At 42.9% G+C, this 25,297-nt stretch overlaps 1 protein-coding gene across 5 annotated transcripts in view; it reads right to left on the bottom strand.

The window, feature by feature from the left end:
• The window catches only part of BANP (BTG3 associated nuclear protein), a 163,590-nt gene that overhangs the window by 65,899 nt on the left and 72,394 nt on the right, over positions 1 to 25,297 (bottom strand). For 3 of the 5 annotated variants that reach the window (XM_053399945.1, XM_053399949.1, XM_053399944.1), the window contains exons 8-11: positions 20,235 to 20,402; positions 12,135 to 12,272; positions 8,011 to 8,075; positions 5,871 to 5,915 (exon numbers count right to left, since the gene is read on the bottom strand). In XM_053399945.1, the coding sequence (XP_053255920.1) occupies positions 5,871 to 5,915; positions 8,011 to 8,075; positions 12,135 to 12,272; positions 20,235 to 20,402 (416 nt within the window). Of the gene's footprint in view, positions 1 to 5,870; positions 5,916 to 8,010; positions 8,076 to 9,718; positions 9,780 to 12,134; positions 12,273 to 20,234; positions 20,403 to 25,297 lie in introns of all 5 variants that reach the window. The other 2 variants (XM_053399948.1, XM_053399946.1) reach the window with 2 other exon arrangements.

The raw sequence follows: 25,297 nt of genomic DNA, 5'->3' as shown, positions 1-25,297 counted from the left end.
GTTGTTTTTCTCCTAACAATCTTGTTTGTTTCTCCGCCTTGATTATTCAAAGCAGATGTGCTGAAACAGGCAAACAGTTTTCGTGTACACAAAAGAGCGAAAGAGCCTCTGGCATTGGAGGAGCTGGAACAGGCCTTCTGAATGCCTGTGTCCCCCTAACACGGAGTTAGAGGATGCAGGAGATGTCCAGTGTCTCCGTTTCCTCAAACCTTTAGAAAAGTGTGCAACAAAGATCTTACTAGCACTGCCCTCTGTTGGTCACATGCAAATAACAGAAGGGCCCAGGAGAGCGAGAGAGATTCCAGCAGAATCAGCTCTTTGGCATGGATGCCACAAAAGGCCAAAACACAAGAAACCTTATTAACATTCCTACATTATAATAAAAGACTATCCCCACGAGTGAGTGTCAAGATAGTATTTACAAAACAAAAATTACTGAACTGGCCTATATTTAAAGCACCCACCTAATTGCATCCCGAGAGAAACCAAACTTGAGCCGTCAGTAAAGAGAATTAAAAGGATTACATTTGGGTGCTTAGCAACCTTATGTTTCATAATCTGAAGAAGAAAAAACTTTGAAAGCTGTGCATGCATTTATTTAAACTGCCTGATCAAGAAGATATCAGGGCAAGCAGCAATCTTTTAAAGCTGAAACTATACAATGTTTCAAGCTGAACCAAATTCTCACAAGCTTCACTTTTTATGTAGAAATTTGCACATTTGATGAGGGAGAATCTTCCATTGAACAGATATGCACGAAAACAGAACGCATGTTTCAGCCTACGTCTGGAAGCTAACTAGAGCTCAGTAGTTTCGGCATCGCTCTACATTGTGTGAATGAGTGTGGGGTTTCTGCCAATTCATTTTTGAGCATAACTCAAAACTTTGGTCACTCTCTTTCAAGCTGTATGGTTTGGACGCAGAGGCCTTCTTCCCACCACTGCCAGATGTGCTGCTAGTAGAGGCATTGGACAAAACCTTTTCAGTAGCAGTGCCCAGTTGTAGAACACTCCCCCCCGCCCCGTCTGAAGATCTGTATGAGACTCCCATACTACAGGCAATCTCCCGCTTTGTAAATTTAAGTTTGTTCTGTTGGATGTTTGAATGATTTGCAACATCCCTAGCTAGTTGTTGCAACTGGTTTTTTCCAGGTTGTTCTGCTGCTGCTGCTGCTTGCTTATATTTAAGTAGATGTGTTGGTTATTTACGGTATTTTTCGCCCTATAGGGCACACTGGCCCATAGGACGCACCTCATTTTTTGGGGGGGGGGGAAATGAATAAAAAAAAATTATTCCCCCCCAGCCCCCAGAACAGGCTGCTATCCACAAGCCTTGTGAGCCCAGCGGCAACCCCCGCCGTGCTCGCAAGGCTTGCGGACATCTGCGCGAAGCACGGGGCGCCCTGCATTCGCCCCATAGGATGCACACACATTTCCCCTTCATTTTTGGAGGGGAAAAAGTGCGTCCTATAGGGTGAAAAATACGGTAGTTATCTGGTTTCTTTGTTCTTATCCTGTAACCCTAACCCTAACCCTATTTAAACCTGGCTATGCATGGGACACATAACAGAGTTCTGTCATCCGGGGCAGGGGAAAAGAGAAAAACAAAGACTTTTATTAAAATTAAACATTAAAATATTAAATAAAATATTAAAATAAAAAAGGAGCACAACAGACATTTTTAAATCAGAGGCTCTGTGGCTGAAGGAGTTTGGGGTGGAGTAAGGTGATCTCAGAATTAAGCAGGAACAGTGTAAAGAGAGTATGCAAGTTAACACTTTTCATGTGCTGATCAACTCTGCGGTTAAGACCAATACGTGTATTTGCTAGAGGGGTTTTGATTGTTTGGTTGTTTTTTATTCCTGTGGAAAAGGTAAAGGGACCCCTGACCATTAGGTCCAGTCGTGACTGACTCTGGGGTTGCGGCGCTCATCTCGCTTTATTGGCCGAGGGAGCCGGCATTTGTCCGCAGACAGCTTCCGGGTCATGTGGCCAGCATGACTAAGCCACTTCTGGCGAACCAGAGCAGCGCATGGAAATGCCGTTTACCTTCCCGCTGGAGCGGTACCTATTTATCTACTTGCACTTTGACGTGCTTTCGAACTGCTAGGTTGGCAGGAGCTGGGACCGAACAACAGGAGCTCACCCCGTCACTGGGATTCGAACTGCGAACCTTCTAATCGGCAAGTCCTAGGCTCTATGGTTCAACCCACAGCGCCATTCACGTCCCCTTTATTATTCTTGTGTAGGACACTGCATTTAATCCTGGAAGCCATATACCATTGCACAAACAGAAAAATAAAACATATATATTAAGCCAGAAAGATATTTCAACAAGAAAAACGAAGGCTGTTTTGCTTTTGCTTTCTTTCTGAACCAGGGAGATATTCCTAGCCCATGGACTAGTTATGTTAAACTTGGTCAGTCAAAGCAAGTCTCATTTTTAAAAAGTCACAGTGTGAGACTGGTATATTTATTTTTTTCAACATCTGCAACAAACTTGCTATTATAGGATAAAACTAGATATTAAACAAACTCTAACCAATGAGATGCCTCTTTGATACGAATCAAATGCAAGATGCAATCAGTATAATTTGAAGAGAAGGAAGGGGACACGTATCATGAAAAGCTAATGTTAAAACAGGGCTGGTTTGAGACTTTTCTGTGAATAGTTGGATCTCTCTGTGAACAAGCAAATTTGCCTCTTGGCATAAGCTAATTGCAAATAAACAGGTTCTAGAGTGCAGCGACTGGCAGAGAAAATAGACAACCTTTGTGGGCCCCTTGTTTTTTCCCTTTAGTCTTCCCCTAAGATGTACAGATTGTCCTCCTACAGATAACTGCATTGGGATGTTCCTGATAAGGCTGTGAGGTCACTAGAACACACTAACTCGTCCACACTGCACTTCACATAGCAACTGTTCAGCTTCCTCTGGCTGATCATGCTGGGAACAGATGCTGTAAATTCAGCTCTTGTGTGCAGCAGGAAGACCCAAATGTCACAGACCTCACAGCATCACATCAGGGACAATTATCATCTGGGATCTTATCCTGCAGAAGCCTCCTTAAAATGAACAAGAGGTTGCAGAGAAGCATGCATCTGTTATGGCACCACAAGCAGCTGTTTTAGCAAGACTTGTCAATACATTTTGCCCTGGATAAGTATATAAGCTAACACTTTACCCTTCTTTCAAGGGTAACGAAGGCCTGTGAAACTTCTACCAAATCATTTCCTAATTCTGAAGAAAAGGAGTCTAAATTTGGAGAGTAGGAAGATCAGATTCTGCAACCAGATTTCCCATTTATTTGCATGCTAACAGTAGGCTGTTTACAGAAGGGTGGGAAAATTTCCCCACCCCACTTCAAATCAAGTGTGTATTCCTGTAGTGTAGAGTAGAGCTTTCCAAACTGTGTGTCGCGACCCGTTAGTGTGTCAGCTACAGTGTGTAGGTGTGTTGCACAAACGCTCCCCACGCTCCTCCCAGGGCTGGAAAGGGGCTAGCTTAACCTCCGGTTTGCTAGTAAAACTGAATTACTGTGTCACAAAATGATGCATGTCTAAAAAGTGTGTCACCAACATGAAAAGTTTGCAAAGCTCTGCCTTAGAGGCTGTATCCTGCTGGGAGCTGCGTGAGAAAAGTAGACGAGACAGAGCCTTGCTCTTGCTCATCCCCACCCCACACTGTGAGCAGCGACGCGGACTTATAAAAAATATTGGGGGGGCCCGGGAAAGCTCATGAATAATAAATAAGCTCATGAATATGCAAATAAAGTGGCGCCGCCTCCTCGTGAGCGAATAGGGGAGAGCGTGCTGCGCCTATTAATCAGCTCCAAAGGAAATTGGGTGGAGCTTTTGCTCGGGAGGGAGGGCAGGAGGCATGCAGCCCGCCCCCCCTGTGCATTTTGGGCTGGGGGAGGGGCGGCGATGGCGCTCTGCTGGAGGGGCGCCGGAGATTATTGGGGGGGCGGAGCCCCCCCAAACGAATTTTTGAGGGGGCTCGGGCCCCCTCAAGCCCCATGGAGTCGGCGCCTATGACTGTGAGTGCTGAGAAACTGAGGTGATGCATCACCACTTCACATGCTTGCTTTTGCACACACTCTCTCTCTCTCTCTCATTCACACACCCTGCATCAATCCATCCTCAAACACCACAAAAGGGGATCTTTTTCAAAGCACTCGGTGCTTCCATCTAGGAACACCAGACACACAGTTTCAACACGTTTTTCTCTTCCCTGTTCTCCCTGCTCTCAGGAAACCTTTTGAAAGCTCTATGCAGGTTCCACCTCTTCCTCAAGATTGAAGAGGTGGAGCTCACTAAATCTGGTTGGTTGGTTGGCTGGCTGGCTGGCTGGCTGGCTGGCATCCATCTGTCTCAGGAGACAATGGAAGAGTGCTCCGGCGGGCATTAAGTCTCCCTACCATTGATTTCCAATTTCTGAAAAGCCAGAATTTGCGAGCAAACTCTGAGCAAGCTGGAAAATCTAATGTCTTTAGTCAACTTCTATTTTTCTAGAGTCATGCTAAATTTTCTGTTATTAGAAGAGGTGGGCTGTTGCTGGGCTGCACAAAGGAAATGGCAGAGAAAATAAGTGGAAGGCATTTATTAACATGCTCTGCTCTCCTCCTTGTACAGGACATTGAGGGCTTATCTCCACATGCCTTGTGTAGGATGGACACATCCAATACCTGTGGGGCCTGGTCACTCCCTGAAGTTCAGCATTAGGAAGAAGAGTGGGGAGGAGGAGGTTTGGGCAGCAGCAGGAGAGTAGATGGAGGTCAAACAAGAACAAAGACAGACAATGAGGAAACCTCTGGGAGAATCTATATCTGTTGCCAAGAACTGAACCCTCCCATTGTTCTGAAGACTTGTATACACTCCATTAGCTAAAATACGACATTTAATTATTTCTGCAGTTTGGTATTTCTATTAAACGTGCACTGAAATATGAAACGTTGAGCTAATAGAACACATGTGGAGGTAGAGAGAGTTCTTTTTGGCAGGATTTTGTTGGTTCCATGGACTATCATGCCAGAAAAACAAGACCTAAATCCAAAGCAACTACCAGGACAAAAAAATTACAAGGGCGCGGGGGGGGGGGGGGGAGAGAATGGAGGAAGACACACAACTGGTGACACCAGAAAAGCTGATACTGCAAGCGCTTCTGCAGACTGGAGCTTGGCTATCTTTTCTCTGGGTTAATATTTCCTAGGTAAGATTTTCTAGCACCTTGTGCCACACATCTGCGTAATCTTAAGACAATTCTGCACATTATAGTTTTATGGACTAGGTTCAAAGGTCCTTGTGAGGGTATGGTCATACTTTAGGCTATTGACTGGAAGTTCCCTTGGTAAAAAGACTCACCACAGTCACGGAACTGCTCTGGGACATATAAAACAGTAAGAAGAGAGCTGTTTAAGCATGTGCAGAATCCCTAACCATATCCCCAAGCATCTGAGAATTACAGAAAAAAGTTTGCAGTTACTGAAATAAATGAAAGCAGATGTGGAAAGGCTTCTCTTTCTCACGATGGTGATTAAGTCAAGTGTCCGTTATCATTTTAGCATCAAACATCCCCATGTCTGGAGAATTTGTTGATCACATCTGGCCATGCTGACAGCCGATGATAAGGAAGGAGGAACATCCTTTCCATTCAGCACAACACCAGGGCAACCAGCACTCAAGGAAGTTTTAAGATATACTGACAAAAGGATGTCAGGCAGCCACATTTGCTACAGGCTGGATTACATTTCAAATTTGTTTACATAAAAAAAAACCACTGCCTAGTCTCAGGAGGATGCAGGAAAAGTGTGCTTCCCACCAACAAGATCACAAATGCTTCTTAGAAGTTCATTCAAGAGGTGAATCCCTACCTGGCCATCTTGTCCGACGTGAACCTGATGTATCTGCAAGTTACCCTGGGGGGGGAAATTATACATTAAATGTAAGCCAGGAATTAAGAGGAAGTCAGAACTGCAAAAAGGGCACATTTCTGTACCTTATTAGTGTTCTTCATTACTTTACTTAAGGAAATCCACTCAGTTTTAGAAGTGAATTATCGTGCCTGGCAGTAAGAACCATATAAAACCCTTGTTTTATATACACAAAGCTATCCTCCCCATGGACAGGGCTAATGGCTATAAATATCTATATTCTGCATCAAGAATGGTGCATCTAAATAAACTAAGCAAATGAGCTGATTTATGTATTTAGGTCCTACTCACTTTTCAACTACAGTGGTATTATACAACATTTTAAATGCAATTTTAAATTCTCAACTTCCCATCCCGCTCATTCTCTTATGGGTCTCTATTCTGCCATAGCCTATCTCTCCTCCCAAGCATTTGGTAGTCAATGAAAATTAAAATACTTTTTTAAAAACCCACCACAAATCTCCCAGCTCTAAGTAACTATTCCCAAGCACAGCTGCATGTCCCCCCAAAGCGGGGGCACCAGACTTTTGTCACTGCCTGAGTTAAGTGTTCAGTTTTTGCTACCTGCTATGGGGAGGTTAGGAGTGCAGCGTCACATCACAATTACTCAGACAGCTTCTGTTTTCTAAGGCTTTATCTACCATTCCTCATAAGTTTTTGAACTTTATTTGCAGCCATGAGGGCTAGAAACTTCATTGTTGCTTTTAATAAAAGCCGAGAACTTCAGGGTGCTATAAACTATACACAACAGGAAATTCTCTGTTCATGCATTGCAAACTATGCAAAGCCCTGCTGGTGATTCTCTGGAAAGCGTGGCTGATCAACATACAGCAGTGTTGTTGTTGTTGTTGTTGTTTGTTCTAGCTTTTAAGCAATAGCATCCTTTGTTTATTTGCTCAGATTTGCAAACATGCAGCCGTACCTAAAATCAAAACGTCTATCAGCCTAAAATTAGTACAGTAATATGGTACAGTTTTGGCTGAAACAGAATGCAACTCTCCTAAATGGAGCTAGCAGCTATTTCTCTTCTTTTTGTCAAAACTCGGTTCCGCAGGCAAACAGGGGCTCCATTATGGAAGTAACAAAAGACATCAGTTACAAAAGATTCTAAATGCTGCAGCCGGTTTTGGGAGAAGCCTCTGGGTCTAGAAGCATAAAGGAAGAAATGAAGCACAAGAAGACATTTCTATGCAATCTGCAATTACGCTCTTAGAATCTGCCTGAAACGAGGCAAGGGGAAAGGGGGAAAGGTAATTTCCCATAGATTTTTCACATGTGAGAGGCAAAATGAGTATTCCTCTAAGTGGGGGGCAGTCAGTTGTCATCCTTTTTATGCTGTCAGCAACTATTCTGCTTCCATCCAAAGGAATGGAAGATAAACTGGAATAAACTCCAATCCAGATGTTTTCTATCCACATGGATGAAAGAAGGACCTGATCCTGCTTTCCTTCATGTCCAAGACAACTCCCTCTTAAGTCATATGGGCGTGCAAGAACAGACTCTTCCCGTAATCTGTTAACATCGCAAGAGACAAAGCCTCTCTGGAGTTTCCTCAGCACCACATGAGATCCAGAGTAACTATCATTAGACTATCCACGGGTTCAGACTAGTTCTGAATACACATAGTTTTAGAGCAGCTTCTGGCACTTCTTTCCTACTTTCACCTTTTAAGCAAAAATAGCTGAAGACACAAATACAGATCAGCTTCTAGTCATGTGTACTGAGCTGAAAAGGAAACCCCTGCACGAATGCTCATACATTACATTATAAAGAAGTGTGGATCTGTGTATATAAATGTATAAAGTGGAATGTGATCCTTGGTTCATCCTGCTGTGTTTTTAATACAGCTGGAAACCAAGGGTGGGGAGAATAAACTAAGGGCATATGCAATGTCCTACATATCTTCATTTCAATGGTGCATGCCTAGGACTGGAATGTGCTGCTTTCCTTTACAATGCCATAAGTTTAACCTCATCCTTGTTGCCTCCTTCTATCAACATGTTAGCCATGCTAAGATTTGTAAGATCACTACAACTGCAGGACAGGTTTTGCCCAGCTGGCCACTCAGTCTGTGACTCACCTCGCTGTCTTGCGTGATCTGGACCTGCTCTCCTTGTGGCACCTGGGCTATGTGGAGGTGACCCTGTGGGATCCATGAGCGGAGGGAAAGAAACACAAGAAGCATCAGTCAAAATCAGTGGAATACAATAAGCTCAAAGCAACTCAACTCATCAGACACAGAAGAAGTCAATGCCTCTTGTTTCAGAATACTTGCTGCACGCACACTTTTACAGCATTCCATTTCAAGTACAGATGGGATTGCTGAGCCCTGGGTGGTACATGACTGAATTATCCAAGGTTTTATTTTCTCAGTATCTAGAAATTTTCTGACTCTGGTGGTGATAGGAAGAGTATAATTTAGATGCTTGTAGAGAATTCAGAGTTGTCCCCCTGGTATAGAGCCTGGAAAATATCCACTGAGGCATGGCTTGTTTGGGAAGCGCAAGGTCAAGCTCTTTAGGAAAGCTTTATTCCCCCCCCCCCCATAAGGAGAGAATAAGCTACAGGTACATCCTGACCTTTCCTAGCACGTGACTACTGGACAAGCACTTGAACACACAGTCATCCTGTATCAATTACTGTATTAAAACAAGAGGTTATAGATCCCAGGCCCTCAGTTGATTTGACAATACTGAAACAACCCGTCCCAACAAAACACACAGACACACAGAGAGAAGGGGGGGGGATTGTTTCAACAAAGCTGAGCTACAGAGGTGCCATGGAATGTTCATGAACATTTTAATTTCAATAGGATGCTGAGAAACAGGACAAATTATTTAAAGGGATTGAAAGATGGTTCCCTCCCTTACAGTCGCTTTCAACCATCTGTCCTTGTTTTTATCTTTTTAACTTATGTATGGTTTCATCACCTTTTAATTATTAGCTTTTATCCCTTATACCTGTTTTAAGTCTTATGTGTTTGGTTTATCCATATGTTTTATCTTATGCTGATATGTGACCGAAATAAAGTTTGATACTGATACTGATACACAGCACCCATGCTTTGGCCTGGCTGTTAATACCAGCTCCTGGCATCCTTGGTTACTGTAATCAAGAGTTATGTTATGCTGTCTTATTGATAGTTTTTTTTTTGTCACATTTTTCCATTGTCTAATTGTTCTGCAGAGTCTCATGATATTTCTTTGAAAGTCAGATATGAATTTTTAATTAATTAATTAATTAATTAAATGTTTGCCACGTCTTGTATTTTCAACCCTATGTTGCCAATGACACTGGTTACCATCCAGGCATTTCCCACCCCACAAAGAATTATCACAAAGCAATGCTCACTAGGAACACCATGGCTTTGGCACAGGGTGAGAAGTATACTTGAAAGTTTCCCTTTAAGATCACTGCCACCGTCACTGAATAATTACCGCCACAGTATTCATGTGATGAATTGTCTATGCCCTTTGTTCTGTATGGAGAGGAGAAGAGCACTACCCCCCCGCACACACGAACACTAAAGGACAACATTTCCACTGGTGTAGAATGGCAGCTGTCCAATCATTCTCTATTGAAGTTGTGCCAGATAACAATTGCAGAGAATCTAGCCTGAAGAGTTTTAATATATTAAAGAAATCACTACTATACATCACTGACCTGTACAACTACCTCGGCAATAAAATCAAGCATATCACTTGATTTAAAAAGAAGAAAAAATTGATCAAGGGAGGCAAAGAAACTTCCTCCCAAATCCTGACTGGCCCTTTGCAAGAGAAATTTACCTGCTGGCAAACTGGCTGCTACTTTGGTTTGTAAAAGTCTTTTGTGTTCATTTTCACATGCCTGTGTAGGAAACCAAGATTAAAGATATCCATGTGGAATTTTGTCAAAGGCCTTCCTTATATTATAACGTACCAACAATTGCACATGAATTTCAAAGAAACACAGGCCCTTCTATTTCAAACAGTTTCATTTCCTTTGGAAGGAAACTGTCTATTTATAGGGAGAAGCAGCATGCCGAAAGCATCAAAACGACAATAGGAACTGTATATAAAATTAGACCACAGATCCAATCCATGTCGAGATTAAATCGCCTTCCCTTCACAATGATAAGCTCTTACTGGCTTCTAGGGGGAAATGTTCAAAACGTTTGGTTGGGTTGTTTTTGTTTTTTTATTTTAATCTCATTAAGCTGTTTGCAAGTCACACAAAACTTTCAAAGGAGGTGGGAAAAAGGAAGGTTTCCATACCTGTATGTTTCTTCCTCCACCCACCCCAGGCAAATAGCAATGTTGAGGGGTGGTTTACATTGAGAAGCAAGCAAGGGTGAAAAATGTGTTTCTGTTCTTTGTTTTTAATCCTCACTCAGTGCCATAGTCCTAAGCTGAATAGGTTGTTATGAAAAATAGCAAACTAAATGGGAGGTCCTTTCCACAACCATTTCATATTGTTTGTTTGTTTATTATTCAACATGGTAAATTTATACTCCAGTTTTCCATCCAAGGGTGCTCAAGGTGGCTAGTTTATCCCTAAGATGTGAATATGGCACAGAACTGGAATAATCAATAGGGCATTCTCAGTGGATCATGATGGACATGGAAAAGGGCTTTCCATGGTATGCATGAAAAAAGTCTTCTTCATTCAAATCATTTGTTCATTCATGTGTGCAAAACCTATTTTGTTGTTATCTTGGACACCTTCAAATATTCTGTACAAGCAATTTCAAGTACTGGATTGACTTGAATATTTTCTGGCTAGAATATACAGACCTTTGAAGTGGCTCATCGTAAATATAAAGCCAGCCTCATTCAAAATGGCTGCACATAAACTACACACCTGAGGGATGTTCCTCACACTGTGAGCCACTCTATTCTATACCTTCCCACCAGGTTCAGATGCTGCCAGTCTCTATGCCATCAGAAAACAAGTGGCCATCTCAGCTCTAAGCATAGGTGCCAATTCCCTGAGACCCTGGGTACCCGAGCACCCACAAAATTCCCCATGAAGGGGCCAGGCACCCACAATTTTTGGTGCCGGGGCCATGAACGCTGCATAGCACAGTTGTGGGGGCAAGTTGGCACTCCTGGTTCTAAGTGGAGATGCTAGCACTGCTGCTATCACAGGTCTGAGCATGAATGGACTTCAAAACAGAAAACAGTAAAGTGTGAGTCATATATACCCAGGTGTTGTTATTGGTTGTTTTTTTATAAAAAATCCTCACATGTAAATATAGTGGACAAGAATAAAGCCCCAAATCACGCAAATGGATAAACCACCCCACAGTCCGTGGATGAGTGAGGGGATTACTGAACTGGCCTGGTAGCTTTAGACTAAAGTGGGATCGACAAGGATTGAGAGCTTTCCTGCTGGACCTAGAAGGGACAGTACTCAGCCAACCGCAGGGAACTAGTTGTCTGCCAATCACATTTGCCACTGCTGGAGAAAACTACACTACTTGGAAACTTATGAAAATATCAGTAGGAGAAGTATGCATTCCCTCCACCTAACTGTGGGGATCATATTTAAGTTCCATGCAACATTGCATTTGATTTAATGATATGAAGCAAAGCTACAGAAGCCAATGCAAGCTTTTCCATGGCCCACCAGCACAATCATATTTTTTAAAAAAAGAAACACAAAAGCTTGAGTAATGGCAAGAGTGTCACGCTTAACTTTTAAACTTCCTGTCTTCTGTGGGTTTTGGGTCAAAGTGTTAACTTTATTTAAACTTTTTGAAAGAAGAATTTAATGTCAATGTTTATAAGCTTTGCTTATATACATGAATTTAAATGGATACACATGTAAGGAATTCAGCTAACAGATGTTGAAAAATGCTTCAGAACACACTTTGGAAAAAATGAGGCTAAATGAATCTAAAATGGATTTCCAGACTGCTAGTACTTCAGGGGCTGGGGGTGCAAATGCATAATCCCCTGTGAATGTGCCCTGAATGTGGAAGGGAGAACTGGAAAGTGTAGATGATCATTTGCATGAAAATTCATATATCCACACAAAATCACTAGTTATTCATATCAGTGGTGCACCTATATTTTGCATGCGTACAACTAGCAGCAGAATATACTTTATTTAAAAACAAAACAAAACGTATTTTTGGAAATAAGGAAAAGTTGAAGCTAAGCTGCAAGTACATAAAACTGAAAGCTGCTCAGGAGACAAGAAGAGATTGTAAAGAATGAGTACATACTACTTGGACTTGGCCATCTTCTCCTATCTGGTGGATCTGGACTTGCTGGGCATTGGCCAGGGCGTAGTGAAGCGCTTGTGGCTGGTTGGCCTGAATTTCATTTGGTGCCGATGTGGTACTCTGAGCACTCTCTGGAAAACAAACCAAAGCTCAGCATTATTCATTAGGAATCTGTCTGCTTGTGGCCATTAAGAACACTTGGAAACTGCAGGGAAGCAGAATGAGGAAGGTGCTGTTGGTCATTCTAGAACTGCAGTTAAAAGAAAGGGATTTATCCTTCATCTGTAATGAGAAGGGCTAACCAAAATGTGTGGAGCCGATGATGTCTGATAGACTGACTGAGTAAAACACTTCCTGGGGAGATAAAAGATTATAAGGCACCTTTTCGCCCAGCTGCATAAACTTAAACTTTCTGTAAGTTCACATTTCTACCAGCTCTGCTTTATTAACCTATGAATGGTTCCAGATTAATTAACATTGTTTCCAATTTGGAAAGTAAGTTATATCCCCCCCCCTTTTTTTTCAATGCACTGATTACTTTGAGTCCATCCAGTTGTGACTTCATGTTTCCAATATGCCGTTCAAACCCACCCTACAACTTAACAGCTGGCCAGTCTGCATGTCCAAATCTATAATCTCAAATGTTCCCACTTTTCCCTCCTCCCAATAGGTGCCAAACTCACAACACAACTGAAGGATAGCATAAAAAAGTGTCTCACTCATCAAAAGATTGCCAGTTTGGAAGTACCCGAGTATTTAATATTGCTTCAGTACAGAGTTGGAAGAGGAGAAGCAAAGGGAATGCATCACCTATAATCTACATGCAAAGCAGGAGATGCTTTCAAGCAGCTTATGGGACATATTATTAGACTCCTCATTTTTATTAAAATGGGGTTCTAAATCTGTTAAGAGATTCCAAAATAAAGAGAGATGGTCAGATCCCCTGTGTTTCTAAATCCATGTAGAAAATGTTTCCACATCACATTCGCTTATTACTATCTCAGAACTACATTCTGTAGCAGCGTGGAATTGTACTGTGGGGAAGTCCCATAACTACATGCATCTCTCTCCTTCCCTCCCCCTCTCTCTGTGTGTGTACAGTATACATGTACACAAATGTGTGAATATGTTCCTCACAACCTGAAGTCTACCAAAACAATGCAGAAGAGCATACTAAGTCATGCTATTTATGCACCAAACAGATGCCATTAAAATAAGGAATGGAGCTGCAATGCTCCAGCAGGCATCTACCAAAAGCAAGTATTTCCTGTTTGGGCAAATATATATTGGTGGCAGGACATGAGACTACATTTTGGAAGTATATTTCTAAATTGGATTTACTAGCATAGCCTGTTTTGAGTTTTATAATGCCATTTTAAGCCATTGTTTTTATCATGATGAGTGTGAGCCAGACAATGGAGCTATCCTCAGCATTGAGCTAGCTCCCTCCCCATGTTCAAACTGCATTTTTTGGTGTGCTGTGCTCCTGAGAAAAGAGACTCTCAACAGGTTTACTTACTGACCAGAAATGTCCCATTAATCCATGAATGTGCTTGAGTAAGAAGACCTACAGCGCACTAAAGCAGCACTGAAATTTGTTTGTAATGGAACAACACAAAGAGACCCATATTTGTTGCTGGCCAGCTGCTTCTCTACAGATGTTTAAACACTATTTTCACATCCCCCGGGTTAAAGTAGTGTACTGGTGAATGCCGCAAACATAACACTAAAAAAAAGTCATGCATTCACAACTACATCTCGAAAGAAGCAAGTTTGCTTATAAACAGAATTTCAGCATCTGTCAGCAATGTCATGGCCCTAGATAGAAAAGGGAAAGAGAGGATTTTTCCATATCTAAACCCTAAAATCATCAGTCATGCATAATTGCCGAATGCACCACCACATAAAAAAAACTGTGAGACTAGGCAGAAGTAAAATTTATTTATTTTCAACATAAAAAGGAATATGAATACTGCAGGTGGCTTGAATGGAAGGGACACATCCATAGTTACGGATCGTCAAAATGTAAGCAATCTGGCCTCTCTTTTGCGGCTTTGATATACTGAAAAATCCATGGCTTGGAGGAGACTCTGCAGCTGAGCTGTTGTATTTAAAACATTCTAATGTGCTGTTTATAAAACAGAAATTACATTGGGCCAGTGTCAAAAAAAAACCCAACTGAACACTGTTGTGGCAATGCAGGTAACAAGCTTATATCTGCAGCATCCTTCTTTCCGGGAAAGTGTTGGAACACCCAAAAATCAAACAGCCCTTCAGCAACTAGGTCCTGAATTTCTACATATAGAGGATAACAAAGTAGAGAGAAAAACTGCAATAGTCAGATTTCTTTAAAATATTCTCATTTCAAAACAAGGGCCCCAATGAATTAGAAGAACTAAGCCAGGGTAAAGATATTTTGTTTCATTTAAAAAATGATACTCATCAAGCTAGTTTTAAACATTTAGGAAAAATATTCATTGTAGACATAGACACACTTCTGTGGCCTGTCTCCAAAAGGTACACCTCCTTCAAAAGTCAGAACAGGAAGATTTGTCAGATAAAAGTAGTTTGTAACTGTTTCAAAAGTGAGTGTTTTTAGCTTTCAAACTGTGAAAATATGAACATTCTTCACCCCAAAGACGAAACCTCTGGCTGTTGCCACATAGCTTTTTCCATTTTTCCATTTCTTCATTGCCTCTTAAAATAATCTAGGCCTAATCGTTCTGAAGGTTTATGTAGGGGCTGAAAGAACCCCATAAAATCTAAAAGGTCAGGAGTTGTCTTCCCAAGACCATCTGATATTAATCAGCTGCTCAAAACCATGGCAAACCTCACGTCTGTTCAAAGTCATCTCCTTTTAGTAAACGGGTAAAGTTGGTTTCTTGGACCAAGAGCAGCTTTGTGCATAGCTGACTTATGTGTCTTCAGCTGCAAAAATGAGTCCTGGCTGGCAGTTCAGCTCCATTCACACAGATGTTTTATAAAAATGGATTTAGCAAAAGAACTACCACCAGCTTGCCCTTCATCTGTCTTCCTGCACACTGCCCCAGGTTCCTCCACTCCCTGATGTCACTTCATCCTGCTCCCTTGTAACCCTGCCTCTATGTTAAAGAAAGAAACAGAGTTGTAGCAACAGCCTGACTCTGTGATCCTCAGGCTGACGAAAAGTGACCAGGTGATGGCTCAAATACAAGCCTGCCCTAAGGCACTGCAGTTCTTTCTACCGTTTCTACAGGGGCACACAAGTGTGCTAGGAACATCACTAAAGATTCTGAGTCCGGGCTGCTCACTGTGACTCAGTCTAAGTACTTCCTCCAGTCTTGTCTCCTTTCAAGAAGCTTCCATTGTCAGTGAGTTTATATGCTGAATCTGTGCATTCATACCCTCCAACATTTCTCTTATGAAAATAGGGACGGCCTAAGGAAAAGAGGGTCATTCTGGGATCAAATCAGGAACTGGGAGGGCTTTTGTAAATCTAGGACTGTCTCTGGAAAATAGGGACACTTGGAGGGTCTGGTGCATTTGGTGTGACTGGGTCATCCAATTACTCTTCATGCTGCAAAATTACCAGCCCTTGAAGGTAGCATTCCCAGCACAGGATCTCACATATAGGCACCAGGGGAGGGGGTCTATAATACTCCCTCACTTTTTTACGGAGGTAAAAGTACCTCCAGTTTTAATTTGGGTGGGAGAGGAGCACATCTCACTAGAGGGAATTTGGGGAAATACTGAGCTATATCAAACCTAACTGGAGAATTTGGGGGTGCCTGCAACAGCATCCCAAACCCAAGCAGCATCCCAAATCCGAGCCCTGTTCCTGGCTCTTAAAAATGAGCTATTGGAAAGGGTACCTGGTGAAATAATTCCAGCAGCCTCTCTTGCCACCCCCATCAGGAAAAACACAAAACTAAAACACACAGAAAGGCAGAAGCTAGAAGCCTGATTCTGGGGAACACAGCCCAAACCGCAGTAATCAATACCTCCAGCACAAAAAGCAATATTTTTAGAGCAACTGTGCCAAAAGAAATGGGCGAGCGGGGGATAACCCAGCTCTGGTTACTATGAGAATAAACTAGTAAATCTTGTGACAGTTGTAAACTTGCTCAGTCAGTTAAACAGAGAGCAACCTTATTAAACATCTTGTGGGGTGGGTGGAGGAGGGACATAACAGCAAGGCGGGTGGGGAGTTGCATTATTTTCAATGGGCATTTTCTGCTTGGAATTGCACATTAGCTTTTCTTCAATTTAGTTCCATGACTGATGGCTGCCAATTGGGACCAATATGGCCAAAACTAAACTTGGTATAAGTGTATGGAAGCAGTCCTACACTTTGTTACCCAATCTGCCACAGGTCTATCAGTCATACAGGTTAGCGCCAGGGCCTGATGCCAGGGTTTAAAAAGCAAGTCCTGCTGCACCGTAAAGGCTAACATGGCTGTCCCTTTGGAATGAAAGAACATGGGGATCCTGTACTGTACTGAAAAATCTTATAGGTCTGAGATTCAGGCTTCAGGCTATCAGATTTGCCATCATCCCTTAAGGTACATCCTTTCGCATTTATCCTCCTTTCTGCCAGTCAACAGGATAGAGCTGTTCCAAGCTAGAAATCATTTAGAGTCCTATGAGAGAGAGCAAACTAGGCCCCCTTTACACAATAGGGCAGCAGCAGACCATTAAAATCACGGCAGGGAGCCCATTTGGTTACAGCCCAATCCAGCCATCCCTCCACATCTAGAGAAACACAGTCAGAATAACTATTTTTATTTATTGCTTTTATTTATGTATTGGATTAAAAATTGTTCTGTGAACTGGATCGCTACCATTTCTTTTGTTCTCCTGCAGGCTCATTTTCGGGGTCGAGTGAGATTTCCAAAACATTTCTCGTTTCAACAACTATTTTCCATACCAAAACTGGTCACAGAAAGTAAATGCTACTACTATACTCAGCCATCATCCCCCCCCCCTTATCTTGTGTGAGCATCAGAAAGACAAGTTTGTTGGCTGGAAGATAAAAGCATGGGCCCTAAAAAGGAGAGTCAACAGCAGCCTTACCAACTAAGTGAGGCAGGCAAATTTTGATCTGAAGTGGACTATAACAGAACACTGGCGCTGTGACAAAAGGAGCTGCTTTATACTGAGTCATATCATTGGCATGTCTAGCCCAGTGTTGTCTAATCTGACTGCAGCAGCTCTTCAAGGTCTTATGTAACCCTGGGATCCTCCAGCAGCAATGGCAAGGGATGGAATCTGGGACTTTGCACCTGAAAAAGGTGTGCTTCACTCACACGGGTTTAATGCAGGTCGTACCCCTCACATGGTTTCTCAGGTGCTCCCAACTTCTTTTTCAGTGCTAGAAGCTTCTACTTCACAAGGCATATCTACAACCATCAGATTGGTCTAACCCTGCACAAACTTGACTGGTGAATTGTGAGACCTGATAAACAGCAATTAGGTTTTACAGTTCTATTATAGGTACACCCAAGGGTACAGGCAGACCCAGAGGATCTATCTATTTGCAGGGTGTTTTGTTATGGGGAAGATGCAGCATTTTAAATGGCGCTCCCCCACCCAAAGAGTCTACTCTCTCTTTTCAGCACTCTACCACTCCATTCTGCTACATGCTTAGACCAGGCCATAGAAGACTTCAAGCAAGAAGCAGGGCCTTTCCCACTACAGTCCCAACGCCCAAAGGCAGCACGCCTGTGCACATCACTTTAAAGTTTTTAGGGAGAAATGCAAAGCATACCTTTTAAATTTTTGTTTTAAAATTAATGCTGCTGCATTAATTCTGCAGCTGTTATTTTGTTTTAATTCCCACATTTTGCCATTTTTTATCACTGCAGATGGTGACAGCAGCCACGAAATTAAAAGACGCCTGCTTCTTGGGAGAAGGGCAATGACAGGCCTAGACAGCATCTTGAGAAGTAGAGACGTCACCTTGCCAACAAAGGTCCGTATAGTTAAAGCCATGGTTTTCCCAGTAGTGATGTATGGAAGTGAGAGCTGGACCATAAAGAAGGCTGATCGCCGAAGAATTGATGCTTTTGAATTATGGTGCTTGAGAAGACTCTTGAGAGTCCCATGGACTGCAAGAAGATCAAACGCATCCATTCTTAATGAAATCAGCCCTGAGTGCTCACTGGAAGGACAGATCGTGAAGCTGAGGCTCCAGTACTTTGGCCACCTCATGAGAAGAGAAGACTCCCTGGAGAAGACACTGATGCTGGGAAAGATGGAGGGCACAAGGAGAAGGGGGCGACAGAGGATGAGATGGTTGGATAGTGTTCTCGAAGCCACAAACATGAGTCTGACCAAACTGCGGGAGGTAGTGGAGGACAGAGGTGCCTGGCGTGCTCTGGTCCATGGGGTCACGAAGAGTCGGACACGACTAAACGACTAAACAACAACAAAAAATATGCCTTCACCTAACTAACTAACTAAATAAATAAAAGCAGGAAGAGAAAATGAAAAACCTACATGCTCCATTTGCAAACTGTCTCAGTGGCACATTTGTGGTGGTGTCTTTTTTGTAGCTGGAGAGAGGGCCACCCCTAGGTGAGTTTCTTCTTGGTACACTTCTAATAGGACCATACTGGTGTGTGGTTCCAACATCATCCTACAGATAAAAAGACTTTCCAGTGTATGTATCGTCAGCATGCACAGACAAATAAGTACATGCCAATTGGATCCACAAAGCAAAGAAGTAGGAGCTTAGAAGAAAAATCCCCACCATAGATATAGTCGGTGAGGACACAGTGCTAATTAGCTGTCATTTGGGTAAAGGCTATCAAGTTGATCATATATCAGAATTTTCCAGCAAAAGCAGATTTTGTCATTCCTTGCCTACTATACAGTGGTTAGTGTTAACATGTAACCCAAACCTTCATGTGGGCAAATAAACTTATTTCCTCTCTTTTCGGCTCCATTCCAAACCCCTGCTTTTAATATATGATATACAAACATCCCACAGCCCTGCTTTTAATATGAGCATGAGCCAGAAAGGTCCCGAGAGGACATTCCTTGGGTCAATATTTTGCCATTTATCATTCATGCTTAAATCTATGTAGAAAGCTGAGCAGCTCGCAAGATTTGTGAGAATGTGTACATTTCTTGGAGGGGTGGTGGTAGTGGAAAAAGTTTTTTTCTGAATGAAATTAAGCATATCCTAATAAATAAAATGTGCCTGACTCGGTTCCTATTATAAACTGAAACCACTGATAAATATAAACTGTTCCATGAAACACCTGCAACACAAAGTCTAACAGATTTGTCATGGCAGAAGCATTCATGAACTAGATGTGGGCAAAAAAGGAACACACACAATACCCTCTAGAAACACATTGTGGAAAGGAGAGAGCGGAGACAGATGGCAGAACTTTGGATGAGTTGGAGAAGGGCAAGTTAGAAATAGTATAAACAAACTTGACATTGAATAATCAGGGGTCAAAATAACACTACATGATAGAAATGCTTCTGTGATTGGAATGCAGTATTAAGGGATCCTTTATTCAGATATCCCCACCAACCCCACTCAACCCTCGGCTCATCCACAGGAGTAATTCCTCAGGAGCAGCAGTACATTTAACAAAAGGAACACATACGATTAGGATAAAAACTTTTACTCACTCACAGCCTTTATCTAGTGGCCTGTATTTACTAGACACTGCAAGATCCTAGTTTTAGTGATAATAGCTCCCCCCTCCCCTGTATATTAGCAGGGGCTGTTCAAACAAAAAAGTACTCCTAAATTTGACATGAAGAAAACGCAAATGAAACATATCTAAATGCACTTCCTGATGTGGCTTCCCAATATTTTTTTCTTTTCTCCAGGAAGAGAAAGGTGGTCTATAGTGGCAAGTCGCAGTGAACAGTAGCCGTGGAGACATCAGCAGCAAGGAGCTGTCTTGTTATTGCTGTTGTTTACGTGCTCTTTTATTGTGTTTTGACAATGTTCTTAATTATTTTCACATTCTAAGTTTTGTTTGAAGGGAAAGTGGGTTTTGTTTTTTTTTTAGAATAGTGTTAACCCTAATAAAATTAAATAAGGAAGACCAGAAGTTTGCTAATTTCCAGCAAAGGAGGATGCTTTTTACCTGAGCCGCTATAAGAGGATGAGGAAGGTGTCCGTCTTGAAAAGCTTTTCACCGCCAGACTCTGGCCTCGCTGCTTTCGCCGCCAAGCTGTCCGGCACTTGGAATCTATGCTCTGCTTGATCCGGTACCAGTCAGACTCTGTGATTCCAAACTTATAGAAAAGGTGACCTGCAAAGCCAAAAAAATGCACTATGCCAAAATCCATATTTTACAGTTTGTGGGCTTCAATTAATGGGCTGCAGATTTAGAAACATGTGATGGCCACCTAAGCCAACTTCTGCCACTTCCATTTTGTACATATATGGATCATACCTGCATACCCAGCACAAAGGCACTCAGAGCTCATATGAAAACAAACTTATGTTTTATAAGTTTAGCAAACACGGCTTCTTCCAAAGAATTATGGGAAATGCAGTTTGGTTAGGGCACTGAGAATTCTATGTACGAAATGCCAAGAACTAAACTACAGTTCTCCGGAATCTTTAATAAACCAGTTTAAGCATGAGGATGCCTACAGCCAGTTTCCCTCAACAGCAGGATGCCTTAGACGAGCACCAGGCCTGTCAGAACTGCACACAGTGTCTCTTCTTCAAAATTTCCAGGGAAGGAAATTTCACAACTCTTCTGGGCAACTTCATAGCTCAGTGACAGAACATTTGTTTTGCATATATAATGTCCCAGGCTCTAGTCCAGTTAAAGGAAACCCTGGAGAGAAAATGCAAATCAGAGCATGGGCTAGATGGGCCAGACTGAGGATGAGGGAGCTTCTGACAGCTTTGCAAGGCCCTGTACCCAAACACTGCCCCACACAAAATACTCCCACAGTTTACCTGGTGAACATAAAGCAGCTACCACTTGTGGCACACATGACATTTGCTCCACTGCAGCTGCCTCCATATGGCAGAAGAAAGGATTCCATGTCCCTGCAAACTGATCACCCAACCCATCCTAGCCCAGTATAAAGAGAGATATATTGCCCTCACTAGGCAACAGCTGCAGAACTGATAAATGCAAGGAAGTGTCCCTTGTTTTCAAAAGCAGGTCTTACATCCTGATACCAGCTGAGGGGTCCTTAGAAACTGAGAGGAAGGAACAGCAACACTGGGCAATGCTTGCCTCAGCAATGACTGCAGCCAGCTCCACCAGGGCTGACAATAGTATAAACAAAGGCCAAGTCTGAAAAGAGAGCGACCACAGCAAATGTGGAAGGAACCCATGGCTTAAGCTTCCAGGAGAGTACCATCAAAAAAATAAATGGAAAACTAATGCATTAGACACAGTCAGCATTTCAGAAGTTCCCAGTTAAAACCCATCTTGCTATTTTAATTAAAGCATCATGTCACAGTACCCACAATAAGCGGGCCAATTTCTTGCTAGAAATTACAGCAGGGCATGTCTCAGCTACATGTGGCAGAGCTACACATTGGAATGGCCAGGATCACACCAGGAATTGAGGGGCCGAGAATTGGATTCCACCATCACACCATACATAGGGAATGCAAAGCATATTTTAAAAGATACTTCTGTACTTCTTTCTGCCAGAGAAATACGGGGATGCAGTTTCTGTTGCAGATTTAGACATCAGGAGAGGTTGGAATGAGACTCCCAGGGCAACAGCGAGAGTGGTGAGCTTCCTCCCTTCAGGAAAGGGCTGCATATGCTCAGTAGAGCATATCCTTTATATGCAGATGGCAAAGCCAGCATCAGGGATCAGCAGAAGGTCTCTGGTTCAAAGCCCAGCAAGACTTCATTTAGAAGGATCAGGCAGCAGGCAATGGGAGGAATCTCTCTCTGCCTGAGCCCCACTGCTGCCAGTCAGAGTATAGTCATACCTCGGGTTGAATGTGCTTCGGGATGAGCGCATTCGAGTTGCGCTCCGCGGCAACCCGGAAGTAATGGAGCACGTTACTTCCGGGTTTCGCCACTTGCGCATGCACAGACGCTCAGAATGACGTCACGCGCATTGTGCAGAAGCGGCGAGAAGCAGCGCGCGTGTGCACAGACGTGCCGTCGCTAGTTACGTTTTCTTCTAGATGCGAACAGGGCTCTGGAATGGATCCCGTTCGCATCTAGAGGTACCACTGTAAACAATAATGGGCTAGAGAGATAAATATTCTGGACCTACATAGCACTTTGGTAACCCTTTCCAAAGGATAGAAAATGCTGACAGATCCAGGCCTCATGCCCATATTGAGCATACTGTCCATATGAATGAAATGTAAAATGCTCCCTTAAACAATACAACAATAGCACCTATAAATGCTATTCTGCATTAAGGCAAGTGATAGAAGTTTTTAACATTATGCATGGCATGGAGAAAGTAGATAGAGGTAGGTAACACTACATAGACATCTAATGAAGCTGAATATTGGAAGATTTGGGGTGGATAACATAAAGGAGGCAGTGATGGCCACCAACTCGAATGGCTTTATGGGAGGACTGGACAAATTCATGGAGGATAAGGCTATCAGCGGCTACTAGCCACAATGGCCATGCTCTGTCCTCCACAGTTGGAGGCTGGAATGCTTCTGAAGACCACTTGCTGGGAACCACAGAAAGGGAGAGCGCTATTGCACTCAGGTTCTGCTTGAGGGTTTCCCACAGGCACCTCATTGGCCACTGTGAGAACAGGATGTTGGACTAGATATGCCACTGGCCTGGTCCTGCAGGGCCTTTCTCATTTTTTTTTACACTCAGAATCCTTCCAGAAGCAGCAGTTGGTCAGGCTCAACAGCTGTTACACAGAAAATTACGTTAAGAAGGAACATGGAAGGCAAAAACAAATTCTTATATTAAACTAATAACATTTGACAATAGAATTCAGAGAGCAGTAGATAGTAATAATAAAAAACAAAGAGAGGCATAAACACGGCTGACGCTGGTCCTTTGCCTGGAGGCTTCAATTCTTCCGTGCTGGTCATGCATCACTCTCATATTGAAATCATTTTGAAGAGAATAATTGTTAGTGCATTGCAAGTATTTGTTGCTTAGTTTATACCAAAACTGGTGGGGGGTGGGTGGGCGCGCGAACATAATTCTCTTTCAAGGAATCTGAACAACATAGCCATCTAAAACTCATGAACCTATGCTTCATGACATTGTTGACCTTATCAAGACTAGGGAGGGACCTTCTCATCTGCTGTCTAAAAGCAGGTTCATGCAATTATTTGACATTCACAGGAATGCTTCTTCTACATGTCGTAAGTTCAAAGGAGTGGGCATTGTGTCAAAATGGATTACCTGTGTAATCCTCCCCGCCCCCAGTCATAATGGAATATGATAGAGAACATAACAGTACAATCTTACTCAGAAGGATGTCGACTCAAAAGTAAGCTCCACCAGGGATTTCAGGATTTCTTGGTATGTGCTTAAGTATTTGAAGGCACATATTGGCCACATTTAGTGGCCTTGCAGACTTGTGTACCAATTTTGGGAAGAAGTGTAGCATCAGTCCAAGTATAAGGGCAAAGAGAAAGAACCAGAAGTTTCAGCAACACCAGAGAGAGATTCCAGATGAATATATGATCACTGAACCAAGGTGAACAGACAGAATGTCCAATAGCAGAAGACAGAAAAGGAAGACCTTCAACAACCAATGAATATTTTGTTTGGCAGTTTCAAAATGGGATTTAGGTGGCAGGTAGGAGGGAAAGCTCATTAATTATCTGAGGAATCCTGTTACCACCCATCATTCTGAAGGATGAAAGTGTTCTCAAGCGCTTATGTAACTTTTATTATGTATCCAACCTGACCAAAGCTATGCTGCTATTCACTGACAAGGGATCCATCAGGTGCATTTGGTGGCTCTATGGATATGGATAATTGCTCCAAACCTTCCTTCTGTCCAATTCTACTAAAATTTCCTTTCTGGGGAATGCGAGGGGAAGTAATCATTGGAAGATACGTGCGCAAACGCTTGTGCAAGCTAAGCAGAGAGGGAGAAAAACCACAGACTGTACGTGAATACACAGCTGTGTGAATACACTGTATTACTTTCAATGGAATGTACATATCTACCGTATGTGCATTTCCATCCCTGAGTGCAACTGGATGAATATGGGCAAAGCCTAAAGTGAAATATGAAACTAGCAAAACTTATTTACTTTGTTTGAACCTGCAGCTGGCACTTATAAAGACAATCTGTGCACTTCCATAGTTCTAGATACAGGTAGGTAGCTATGTTGGCCTGCCGTAGTCAAAACAAAATCAAAAAGTCCTTCCAGTAGCACCTTAGAGACCAGCTAAGTTTGTTATTGGTATGAGCTTTCGTGTGCATGCACACTTCTTCAGATACCCAGATATCTGAAGAAGTGTGCATGCACACGAAAGCTCATACCAATAACAAACTTAGCTGGTCTCTAAGGTGCTACTGGAAGGACTTTTTGAATCTGTACACCAACGCTTGCAGTGTGAACTTTGCTTTTCACCCCTTTTCAAATGGCACATGTGGTTGCACATAAACGTGAAACAGCCAAACAGACAGATAGTCATAGGATACCCAGTAATGTTGTGTGTGTGTGCAGGGCCGGCCCACCCATGAGGCAAGCTGGGGTGATCATCTCAGGCAGTAGTATCCACAGGGGCAGCAGATCTGGCCTCTAAGGAATGCACCGTCCACTGCTGCTGCCGCAGCCACGGTAACAGCGACAGTTGCAGCATCATCCTTGGAGGTCAGATCTGCCTCCTCCTCAGCAGCCCCCACCCAAATGCCACCTCTAGAGCAGCCTCTTGGCAAGTAGGAGGCACTGCTGCTCTCCTCCCACTCCTAAGAACAAATGGTGGGGGCTGCCTTCTGGGGTCTCCTGGGCACTGCACCCATCCAGTGTGATTCAAAGCAGCCCCCACCCCCCAAATGGCCTTTGATTTCCACTTCATCCATTGAGTAAGGTTAATTTGATCTCCCCCCTCCCCCTCACACACATTTCTAACGTGGATCTTCACCCCTTCTTCCCTGGTGGGGTGGGGTGGGGATGCGCCTCAGGCACCAAAATTTATTGTGCCAACTGTGTGTGTGTTTATCATTCCCTATCAAATCTGTCTCCCACAGCTTGATTTTCTCTTTT

This window comes from Podarcis raffonei, chromosome 8, assembly GCF_027172205.1.
Source record: "Podarcis raffonei isolate rPodRaf1 chromosome 8, rPodRaf1.pri, whole genome shotgun sequence".
Classification (NCBI taxonomy): domain Eukaryota; kingdom Metazoa; phylum Chordata; class Lepidosauria; order Squamata; family Lacertidae; genus Podarcis; species Podarcis raffonei.
This window is presented reverse-complemented; position numbering and strand designations above follow the sequence as displayed.